This window comes from Polyodon spathula, chromosome 15, assembly GCF_017654505.1.
Source record: "Polyodon spathula isolate WHYD16114869_AA chromosome 15, ASM1765450v1, whole genome shotgun sequence".
In the NCBI taxonomy this organism is placed as follows: domain Eukaryota; kingdom Metazoa; phylum Chordata; class Actinopteri; order Acipenseriformes; family Polyodontidae; genus Polyodon; species Polyodon spathula.
Genome location: NC_054548.1, coordinates 17909187 through 17921464, shown reverse-complemented (window position 1 = coordinate 17921464; position 12278 = coordinate 17909187). Strand labels below are relative to the sequence as shown.

At 35.3% G+C, this 12278-nt stretch overlaps 1 protein-coding gene across 6 annotated transcripts in view; it reads left to right on the top strand.

The window, feature by feature from the left end:
* Positions 1–12278, top strand: part of LOC121327463 (E3 SUMO-protein ligase RanBP2-like) — a 31761-nt gene extending 19483 nt beyond the window's left edge. For 5 of the 6 annotated variants that reach the window (XM_041271521.1, XM_041271519.1, XM_041271520.1 and 2 more), the window contains 9 exons: positions 3280–3429; positions 4475–4648; positions 5729–5952; positions 6346–6559; positions 7617–7712; positions 7984–8138; positions 10522–10795; positions 11057–11391; positions 11587–12278. In XM_041271521.1, coding sequence (XP_041127455.1) covers positions 3280–3429; positions 4475–4648; positions 5729–5952; positions 6346–6559; positions 7617–7712; positions 7984–8138; positions 10522–10795; positions 11057–11391; positions 11587–11892 — 1928 coding nt within the window. In that variant the 3' untranslated portion in view covers positions 11893–12278. The remainder of the gene's footprint in view (positions 1–3279; positions 3430–4474; positions 4649–5728; positions 5953–6345; positions 6560–7616; positions 7713–7983; positions 8139–10521; positions 10796–11056; positions 11392–11586) is intronic. The other variant, XM_041271517.1, reaches the window with a different exon arrangement.

Below are 12278 nucleotides of genomic sequence, written 5' to 3'. Positions count from 1 at the left end.
TGCTGGCAAATGCTGTCAGAATAACCTGGCTGTATGGTGTGGAAATATTGGTGTGTGCTAGAACCTAACATGTTGCATGCTACTTGTGTGTGTTTGAGCTAGACTAGTAGCCTAGGCAGTAGCTCAAGTGTTGTTTTTATTATGAAATAGCGATTTTTGAGTTAATTTTACACTGCAATTCAAAAAATCTTTACATTTTATTGAAGTTTTGATCTATTTCTGATATACTTGAGGTCTTTGGAACAATGTTCTGTTGGAATTTAATTTGTTTTGTGTGCTGTGAGTTAACTTTTTTTTTTCACAAGCTTTTGCTAAAATTTCTCCCTGTGCTGTGAAAGTACTTTTATATTACTGTGTTTAGAACACTGCAATATAAGTAATCTTACTGATTTTGGTATCCAGAGTTTTCCCCAGGTCTTTTCAGCCCCAAATGCCAGCTGAAAAAACCCGATCCACCTGTCTTGCAGATGCTACTGTGCCTTTGACAATAAGGACTGATTGTGTTTCTAGCAGACTAGATCAGTTGCGTGTTGCTGGGTGAAAAGAAAAATCTTGGAACCACATGACAGCTGTGCCACGCCTTGAGACGACGTCTAACCAGTCAGAGTTGAAGGGGCGGGCTTTCTGTGTTAAGCACTTCGAGAGGCTAAAAATGACTGCTTAAAAAAAACAATCAATCCCTTTCAAAGCAAAAATAGTGACAATGAATGCAGGGGGTCAAAAAAAAAGCCGGCGATCGGTGCACTCCACCGCCTGATACTATATTTGTGCCAGTTTCTTTATTAAAACAATATTAAAACAAATTTTGGGTATTATCATTCAGTCCAATTTGCCGTATTATTTTACTGTAAGGTGATATATAGTACATAATAGCTGTAAATATGCACAAAAAAAACCCTGTATTCCTTTTGTTGTGATATCGTAACACTATGTACCAAGGTGCTTGTGAGAGATATTGGGGGTTGATGTATGTATATATATATATATAGAGGCTTTTTAAGAAGAAAGGTGTGACGGGATATCAGCTGAACATTTGTCAGCTGACATACAAATGCTTAAGTGCAGAGGTGCTGGATTATTACACTCGTTTCATGCAACAGTTATGATGGTGACCAAGCATGTGTGAGTAATGTTGTGTTAAAAAAATAAAAATAAAAAAATTTGGTTCAAATGAACAGTTGCATTCAAAAAATGTAGAACAGCGAAAAACAGACGTGCGTTGACAAAATGCGTTGAAAACTTAACATAAAGAAAACTATTTAAATGAAGCAATAAGCTCAATAATGAAGCTAAAAGGAAGTGAAAAGGTTACTTTTTTTTTTTTGTGAACTCCAAGAACCCTTCATTATCTTTCCCCAGTCAAATCATAGAGTGCCTAAATAAGCAGAATAATTTACCAGAATAAAAAACAAAATGTAGAACATAAAGCGCAACCAGATATAATCAACAAAAGACAACACATTATTCAGGTTCTTTGTCATATTATGTATTTAAGGTAAGGCAAGTTTTATTTTTCCGTTAAGTGCTCCTGGCTGTAATGTTCTGCCCAGCTGTACAAAATTCCTGTGGAGAACCCTGGCATCACGTTAAAGAACACTGGTTTTATGCATGTCAGTTACTTGAGCAGACCTTGCATGCCCCATGTGGAAATAACTAACTTCAGTTTTCACTTAAAATTTAAAGTTAGACAAAGTAGAATTTTTTTTTTTATCTAATGGCGCAAGTTGACATTGTCCATATCTGTAATTATTGTTGATGAATTATGCTACAAACTGTTCATCAATGTAAGTGTTTCAAGTCAGTCATTTTAAGTCGAACTGTATACATTTTGTAGCCATGATAAATATTGTTTGTTGCATTGTCAGGGTTAGGTTTTTACTTTTATTTATTTATTGTATCTATTGCGCTTTTTATACAAAACTATCGCAAAGCACTGTTCAGTACATAGCGGTGCATAAACAGAATTAAAATCAAATGTACAGTAGTGTACTACAGAATATGTAGTGTTTTAAAGTTTGCTTTTAAAGAACAGCACTGTAAGTCACATAGTTTGCATAGCCATTTTTTAGCTAGGATTAGCTGATTACTGATGTTCCTTATTAATAAGTGTCAGATGCTGATTCTGATAAGTTTTTTTTTTTCAATTATTAATAATACAATTGTAAACCATCACGTGAACTTGTAATTTGCAACATCACAATCTAAAGATTTAAACTGAACACATCACATATTTTACTTATTGTATGTATTTTGATAGATCCTACATTCTGCCAGAAGTGAATTTAGTAGCATGTTTACTGAACTTTAAAAATGCATGATATACATTCACTGATGGGTGGATTTACTGAACAGTGGTATCACAGGTGCTGCGCTAAAACCTGCATTTTAAATCTGTTTTAAGCTTGACATTTTTACATATTGGATACGTTTTAAAAAATGAAATGGTGTTTACTGTGAAAAACTTGTGTACAACTAGAAGTAATAAAAGTAAATACAAGCTTTGAAAAGTTTTTATTTTGTAATATTATAGTACATGGAAAGAGTCATTTGCATCAAACATGTTCATGTCTAACAGAAAACACAACATGTTAACTATTCAGAATAATTATTTCCCAGGGTCCTTAGTAGATTTTGTGTTAACTGCAGCGTTAGCATGACTAAAAGTTTGCAAGAGTTATGTTGCTATGTATGTTGCAAAACTAGCGTTCGCTAGTTCCCAGCATCTCTATTGTCTTTAGCTGTTACAACTGCATAGATGCTGGCACAGACCACTACAGGAAGTATAAATATCATTATAAGAGTCGTTAAAATATACTTATGAAACACTTGTCCTACGCACCACTAAATTGGAAGCACTTGTCTGTCCAAAATTTCACTGTCGCGGGCGAACGGACCCTGATTGTTGTTTGGGGCACACTGAGCGTAAAAGTTTTAAATGCTTTTTTTCCGTTGTATTTATTTACCATATTAAAAAATTGTTACACATGCAAATCTCCAATACAAAACTAAATGTGTACTGTACACCTAATATAATAGCAATAACCCCTGTGTTGTGTGTTTAGTTTTTTCTTTAGGTCATCATGTTGCTTGCTAGTAGCAAGATACAACTTAGCAGAAACACACTTTTTTTTTTTTTTGTTTTGCATTTAAAATCCAAAATATTATTAAATGTTATTGCAGTAACTGGTTCAGTTCTTTATGTAACTAGTAATTTGTAAGAGCTTTAAGTGATTAACATTAGTAAACAACTAATACTGACCATTTTCATTGATTTCTCAGGAGTAGAGCCAGCTTCAGGCGATTTGCAGATTGTGTTTGAGCGGACTCCCACAAGTGAGCAAAAAGCACTTGCAGAGGAGCTTCAACTGCCTCCAACATTCTTCTGTTATAAGAACAATCCTGGCTATATCAGTGATGACGAGGAGGATGGTAAGCCTTTGATTGCTAAAGGACGCTTCACACAAACACATATTTTGGGCACAATGTAAATTGTAACAAATCCTTAACCACTTCAGCGCTGCTGCATGTGCTCCCTTTCAGAAGTGTTTTTTCACTATGCTGTAGGCATACATCCCATCCTTGTAGTTTAGTTACCTACCCTGCAAAAGATCTGTTTGCTTATCCCAGCGTATCTATTAACAATAAGTGAGGCTGTAATGTTTCCATGTAACTTGTGTTTTTCAGATTGTGTCATTTTGAGTCTGTTAAAATATTGGACATTGTTATGAAATACATATTTCATTTCTCTGTTAGTACATTGAGGAGTATTCTTATTTTGCGAAACAAAGCAATCGATAAAAAAAAAAAAAAAAACCTGGAATATCTTTGTTTATAAATGGCTGTTATGCACATTACCATTTCTTTTGCTACAAATACACAGAATGGTCCATTCTCAGAAAATGCAGGGGCTCGGTGACAAAACCTTAGCAAAAAAAAGGGTAAAGTGCTGCTGGCTGACTAGTTTGACTGACACATGTAAAGTGTTAGCACCCTTAATGGAGTAGTATATGTTACTGCTATGCCTTGTAACACAGACAGTCTGACTGGACTACTGTTGGCAAACTGAGGGACTTTCTTTGGAACTTTGCATCACAATGCACTTCTGACGTGACTTTAAACACTTTGTAATGTAATGGTTGATTCTATTTCAAAGGGGAAAATCTTTATAAGTTTACAATATCAAACATGACATTTTTTTGGAAGGAGACTTTTTGCATGCTACATTCTCCAGTTTGCAGTACATGCAAACATGAAGCAATCTAATGGGTCTGTATAGACACATGTACTTCTAGTACAGGTTTGCTGGAAAGGTGTCTTGACGTATAGTATTTTAAAATACTTTAAATTGGGTTATTGGCCAATAAGCAGGTATAGCTATTGTATTTTCCCACCAAATGTATTGGGGGCATAATTATTTTCTTGCATGAATACAACAACCTATACTTGACCAAAAACTCTTGTTTTAAATCTCCAGATGAAGAATTTGAGACGGCTGTGAGGAAACTGAATGGAAAATTATATCCTGATGATGCAAAAAGCAAGACGACAAAGCGAGGAGAAATCAAAGAGAGAAAAGAAAGCAAAGAAGTGAGGAGTGCTGGTACATTCAGTATTGTTATGGATCAGTGCCAGCACCAGACTTTCACAGGTGAGGGGGCTAAGGGGACGGGAGGGGTGACCAGGCAGAACAACAAATTGAGGGGTCTGTACCCCACTTTGTGTGGGCACACATAAAATGCATTGGTCGTTTTCCTTGTCTAAAGTGGACCTGTGTGAACAGCAGGCATTTAAACATGTGCTGTATGTATTTTACCCTCAATGGAAACATGACAACTTAATGTTCATGATATATTTTCTTAAAACTAGCTTACTTAGGAATATCTTGTATGCAAATGAGGCTTAGGATTGTCAGACAAGCATGCTGTAGAGGGGACTACCCCCACTGTTTTCCCTAGTTACAGTGCAGTTAAACTGTTTGCAAAATAACTAAAGTTATATGAGTAAGTGCAGTAGTAAAAGTTAGAATACAAGATGTCAAACAGTGATATTAACAAATAGATATCCTAATATGTTCAATTTAGTATTAATAAGCTTAATTTTTATATATATATATATATATATATATATATATATATATATATATATATATATATATATATATATATATATAAAATTTGTCCAGAAGATAATGTAGTCGTAGTAGTAGTGTTGTTCTTGTGTCTAAATCTTTAACCTCCTAATCCATACAGAGTGCGACCTTAGTGCTTCAGAGCATACACCACAACCATAGTGGTGCTGGTCTTTCTCTTTGCATGTTCAGTATAGATGACGGCATCCCGGATCACATTCTCCAGGAAAACCTTCAGCACCTCATGGGTCTCTTCATAGATCAGCCCGGAGATTTACTTTTTACTCCTCTGTGGCAAGCCAGGCGGCGGATAGCGGGCTTAGTGATGCCCTGGATGTTATCATGGATAACATCCATGACGCTCATCGCCCCCTTTTCCGAGTCCTTTACATCCCTTGCCACAACCAGACATATTCACACTAATATGACAAAATAATGAATCGACCACAGACAAAATATGAGATTAAATGTGTGAAACAAGTTCCTTTGCTACAAAATAAGTCGTAACACCTGCTCCTGGATATGTATTATGCATATTATACAAACTTTTCCTCTGCTGAAAATGGTAAGATAATGTAGCTTGTATTCATATTGTTACAGAGGTTCCTGCTACAGCAATGGAATCTAAGTCGGCACCAGAGGAGGACTTGCAGTCTGAATGCATTATAGTTTGGGAAAAGAAGCCAACACCTGAAGAGAAGGCAAAGGCTGAAAGCTTAAAGCTCCCACCCACCTTCTTCTGTGGGGTCAGCAGTGACACTGAGGGGGACAAAGAAGAGGTAGAAGACTTTAAAGCGGAAATCAGAAAAGTGAAAGAAGCGCCGGTGAGATATTTTGTGTGTGTGTGTGTGTGTACGAATAATATAGTATATATATATATTATATATATATACATATATATAATATATATATAATTTATATTTTTTTAAGGTTTACTTCCCAAGTCCTGTTTTTTTAATTTATTTTTATTGTTTATTAGTTAACGTCTATGTGTGCTATTTTCAGCTGAACTTTCTATTGCCTTTTGGTTTATTATATACAGTATGTTTGTGCCATTTCAGAATATGATAAAATGTGAACACATTAATCTTCAGCATCTTTTTTTACAGCATTGTCACACATTGTTCTGTTGAGCATTTATGTGGTCTCCTGCAAATAAATAATTTCATATAAGAGGCTACAATATTCTCAATAATGTGTGAATAATACTGTTTCAGGAAACCCAGGAACAGGGTGTCAGCACCTCAGCTGATGTAGTCTCCAGCAGTAGTGATGCAAAACTCCCAGCTGAACCAGCACAGTTTTCTCAGACTGAACCTGACTCAACGTCTGAGGGGACACAAACAGTACCTCCATCCTCAAGCACAGATGACAACAAGCCCGTTGACTTATCTACCAAGAAAGAAAGTGAGCCAGATTCCACAAGCCAAGGTACAATGTTTAACCATTCAAGAAATTGATACATCCAGCAATTGGTTAATCTGGAGTCACACTCACACACAGCAACATATGTCATTAAAAACTAGTGTACTACTAAATGAAACTATACAAACTTTGGTAAACCTTGACTCATCATTGTGACATGTATGTAAAATTAGACTGGCTTTCACTTACAGACGGAAGGCTTTATTACCATTGGTACTGATTTTTGTTTAAGTTTCTTAAAGGATTGGTGCCTTGTTATTTAGCTGCTCTGGTTAATAGGTATGATACCAATTGTATCCTGTGATTTGGCCAACCTGGTTGTTCAAAGGGTTGGCAGGTGTTTGGGTAAAATGTCCTTTGCCTGTCAGCTCTGAAAAACATAACTCTTTTTAACCGTGATATATAAGGAGTAAATTTCATAGTCTCTCTTAAATGTTTTAAAAATGATCTCTGCAAATGTGTGTAGGGCCTCTTGTAAATGTGTTGACCCTGATTATGGATCAGCACATGTTTGGGTGAAAGTCCTTTGCTTATGACTCCTAAAATGACTGTATCAGTACCATACATGATATTGTGTTTTATTATATGTTTGTTGACTGGACCCCCTTGTAAATGAGATCTAGGTCTCAATGGGTTAAATTCCTGTATTTAAAAAAACAAAAAGTGCTGTTTTTTAAAGGTTCACTACAACAAAAAGGAAGAAGTTAAAATATAATTTCCTGCGAGAGCCGGCAGACCCACAACAGTGTGCCTTTGACCAGTATCGAGTTGCTGCCTGTATTTAATGACCCACAGGCACAGGAAATTGAGTATGGATTGGAGATTAGAACTGTGGGTCTGACCCCCACGTTAAAGTCTCCACTTTCACACCATGATAAATATCCATTTTACTTCATTTTTACAAACCGTTCCCCATAGATTACACACCAAGGGATGCTTTTGTTTCAATCACAAGCTCCCATTTTGTATAGTTTTAAATCTGTTACAAACTAGTAGAAATACTGAATGCTGCTTTTATACTGGGACTTCATGTGTGTTCTACAGTGACTGTTGTTTCTGTTAGCAGGAGGTGCTATCTCATTTGGATTTGCTGCATCCTCTGAATGCTCGTTTTCAGACTTGGCAAAGAACTCTGGAGATTATGCTTTTGGCAAACAAGGCAAGTACAACTTTCTTAACCCTTCATCGGCTGTACACAAGGAAAGGAATTTAGATGCCATAGTAAAGCATTAAACTGACACAGGCCATGTGTAAATAATTAAACATGGTTATGTTTACTGGACATGTTGTATTTGAAATTTGTGGTTTTTAAATATGTTGTGTTGGTGTTGTGTGTTTTTTTTTTTTTAAACCAATATATTCTGTGACATCATCCATAATCTGATTTTAATTCAGTGCCAAATACCAAGTTTGTGGTGTTTTTCATTTAGTTCCAGATGCTAGCTTTTCCTGGGCAAATGCAGGCGCCACTGTGTTTAGAAGCTCGTCAATCGTCAGGAACGGGGAGGGAGATCAAAGTAGCGAAGACGAGGATGCTGCTAATAATGATGACATTAACTTTGAACCCATTGTTTCTTTACCAGAGGTAAACTAGGTTGTTCAACCCAGTCAGCAGCAGCAGCATCATCATAATAATAATAAATAATAATAAGATCAGTGCCACAATGATGAATATGGAAATCAAATATTAGATAGAGAAAGATGGCAATTGCCTTTTTAGGTGTTTGAGTAGAGTTTTGTATGAAACGCAAGAGGATCATAGATTAGTAAAGGAATATTACTGAAAACATGCGTGGAAATGAACATAGATACAAATGCTACCTTGGTGAGGATTATAAAGAACACATTGAGAGAATGCAATTAAGCAGTGGTAGCATAGACACCCGGGCAGAACTTGTTGCTGCTGTAGATATTATAAATAGATCAATACATGTTTACTTAAATGTTGTAGGCCAGGAATGCTTTTAAATATGAAGGAACAGAAACTTCAGTTCCATGTAGTTCCACATAAATAAGGATAAGCTAATAACAGAATTAAAAGAATGGGAAAGACGAATGAGGCTAGCAGAATACTTTTATAATGAAAGACGCACAGAATTGGAATATGTGTGTGAACATGGAATAAAAATTAAAAGAAAGCACCATTGGACTCCTCCAGAGGGAGGAAGAAACAAGTGGTTAGACATGTATATTGAAGTAGCTAGAAATGAAATAACAGGCCTTAGAAGTAAAGGTAAACAAAATTTAACTACAAATGAAGAAGCGCTAAAGGATGATCACATCATTATAAGACCATCAGATAAAGGTTCTGGGGTGGTAATAATGAACACAGATTATATAAAAGCATTAGGGACTGAATTGCAAAATATAAATACATATGAAGAAGTAACAACTAATAACAATAACAGCATAATAAAATAAATCAGAAATTTGTCAGATAGATGATGTAAAAATAGGTTTATCAAAAGAATTAAATTACATGCTTCTGGAAAATCCAAGAACAGCTTTGGTTAGAGGTAACCCAAAAATGCACAAAGAAAAACACCCAATGCACAATTGATAGTCCAACATATGTTATTGTGGAAATTAGCTGAAAGGTAGCTGCAGCCACATGTTGAAAGCTTACCTAGCTATGTTCAAGATACAACACGTTTTCTGAAAAGGTTTAATAATATAAAAGTTAAACTTGCACAGAACATCATTTTATTTTGCATGGATGTAAAATCCCTGTACCCCAGTGTTCCCAGGCACAAACCTTTAGAATAATGTAAAGAGGCTCTGGAAAATACAGTACATAAGAATGTGATACCTACAGAAGAAATGTTAAATATGATCAAGATGGTTTTAGAAAATAGTTATTTTACATTTGGAAATAAAAGTTGCAAACTAAATAATGGCACGGCGGTAGGCGCAAAGTTAGGTATGCATTTTGCAAGCATGTATCTGGGCAAATGGGAGTAAACTAGACAAGAAACCATTAGAATGCATAAGATATGTAGATAACATTTGGAATATGGACACATGGAGAAGAATCTCTTGTACAGTTTCATAAATTAGCAAATGATATCAACCCAAACATTTTGGTTGATTTAAGGTGAATAAAATCTGAAATTGAATTCCTAGTTTTAACCTTGGTTAAACTTGATCAAGAATCTTTTAAAACAGATCTTTACTCGAAACCTACTGATATGTATCTGTGCCTACATATGTCATCTTCACATCCTATCTATACTGAAAGATCAATTCCTAAAGGACTGGGTATAAGGATAAAAAGAATCTGTTCTGATGAAAATGACAACATAAAACAGAGAAATTAAATAAATCTTAAGAAAAGAGTATGTAAAGAAATTATTGAGAGAGAATTGAGAAAAGTTGAGAGACTCAATAGGAATGAGCTACTTGACTATAAGAAAAGGGAAGAGAGGGTTAAGAGAGTACCATTAATAATTACTTGTTCGAAGTTATTTCCCAACATTTCAAAAACAGTTTGGAAGTATTTACATATACATAATTCAGAAAAAAATATTACCAAAAGCACAGATCGTAGCTTTTGGAAGGGATGCAAATTTAGCTGACATTTTAGTCCACAGTAAACATAAAGGGGTCATAGATACATTGCAACCTGCCCAAGCACATGTAAAGTGTGCAAATGTATTGGTAAAGATAAAAGTAAAATTGCAACTAAAGAAAATAAATATCTAGTCTGTCATGTAAGGATAACATATTTTGCATAAAATGTAATAAAACAAAATATATAGGAGAGACGGGTACATTGTTATATAAAAGAATACAGAACCACAAATATAAGAAATGAAAAGCAAATGAACCAATAGTTCAGCACTACAAGGAATGACCATGGAAGACCTAAAGTTTGTGGTTTTAAATTAGATAATGTACAATATAGAAGAAAAGAAAATAGAGCAAAAACTAATATAGAATTATTATTATTATTATTTTTTTTTTAAAAGGTGGAAGTAAAGTCTGGAGAAGAGGATGAAGAGATTTTATTTAAAGAACGAACAAAGCTTTATCGTTGGGACCGAGATGTCAGTCAGTGGAAAGAACGTGGTGTGGGCGACATCAAGATTCTTTACCATCCTCAGAAGAGGTACTACCGTGTACTGATGAGAAGAGAACAGGTGTTTAAAGTGTGCGCAAACCACACAATCTCACAGGCCATGGAGCTGAGGCCCATGAATACATCTACCAATGCACTTGTCTGGACGGCAACAGATTACGCTGGTGAGATTTTTTGTTTTTTATTTTTTTTGGGGGGGGGGGTATTTCAATATTCCTAGTATATATAAGAACACTAATTTCTACATTGCTGTTTTGTAAACTTCTCTATTGCTTTTGTTGTCACTATTTACCAGGCTTACTAACGAGGATATATGAAAAAAGATGAATGTAGATAGTATAAATCTTTTACTTTTTTAAACATTTTTGTTCATATGGATCTTCAGTCATTCACTGGATTAAAAAATTATAATTAATTTTATTCAGATGGAGATGGAAAGATAGAACAACTGGCTGCAAAATTCAAAACTGCAGAGTTGGCAGAAACCTTCAAAAAGAAATTTGAAGAATGCCAGCAACAGATGACTCGGCTAAATGCTGGACAGGTGTCCCGAGTTATGGAGCTCTCCATGGAAAGCAACCCAGTTGTGTATTTTGATATTAGTCTTGATGATGAACCCATGGGACGAATTACAATGGAACTGTTCTCGCATATAGTCCCCAAAACAGCTGAAAACTTCAGGGCTCTGTGCACCGGAGAAAGAGGGTTTGGATTCAGAAACTCTATCTTCCACAGAATCATCCCTGATTTTGTTTGTCAGGTAAGATAGATAGATGGATAGATATGAATGCTGTTAGTAATGCTAGGTCTCCAAATTGTATTCACTTTCCTTGCTAATTAGTCAGATTAGTAAGGTGAACTAATAGGAATGGCAAATCAAGAGAAGTTGTAACATCCTTGGACCCTTGTTTGTAGGAAATAAAAAAACAATGTGTTGTGTTCATGTCATTTCTAGGGTGGTGATATCACAAAGCAGGATGGAACTGGGGGAAGGTCCATCTATGGAGACAAGTTTGAAGATGAGAACTTTGATGTGAGGCACACTGGTCCTGGCTTGTTGTCCATGGCAAACAGTGGCCGAGACACCAACAATTCTCAGTTTTTCATCACCCTTAAGAAGGCGGAACACTTAGATTTCAAGCATGTGGCTTTTGGCTTTGTCAAGGATGGCATGGAGGTTGTGAAAAAGATGGGCACCCTTGGTGCAAAAACTGGCAAGCCAACTAAAAAGATAGTCATTGTCAACTGTGGACAGATATAGGTTTAACTAACTTCTTTTGTGTAAAGTAAATCACTTATTGGGACGAAGATGTATCTGTATGTATAAATGTACATGGGTGGCTGTCTCGTGTTGTAATATTTTTTTTTTTTTTTTACATGTTTGACTGGGGAAAATGTCATGTTTCCAAATAAAAATAAAAACACTGTCTTTGTTGTACTGTTAAATTCCCCTCGTTTTTCAGCAATACATTTTTTTTTTAAAAAGAACATCCGTAAATGTTGGTCTTTAAGGAAAAAAAACAAACGTGTTGTCCCAGGAATTTTGAATCTATGCTGAAAACATTACAGGATATGTGCAATTTTAGCAGAGATTGTTTAAAGTGTTTAAATTTAAAAAAATTAAATAAACAAAACCAAACAAAAAAA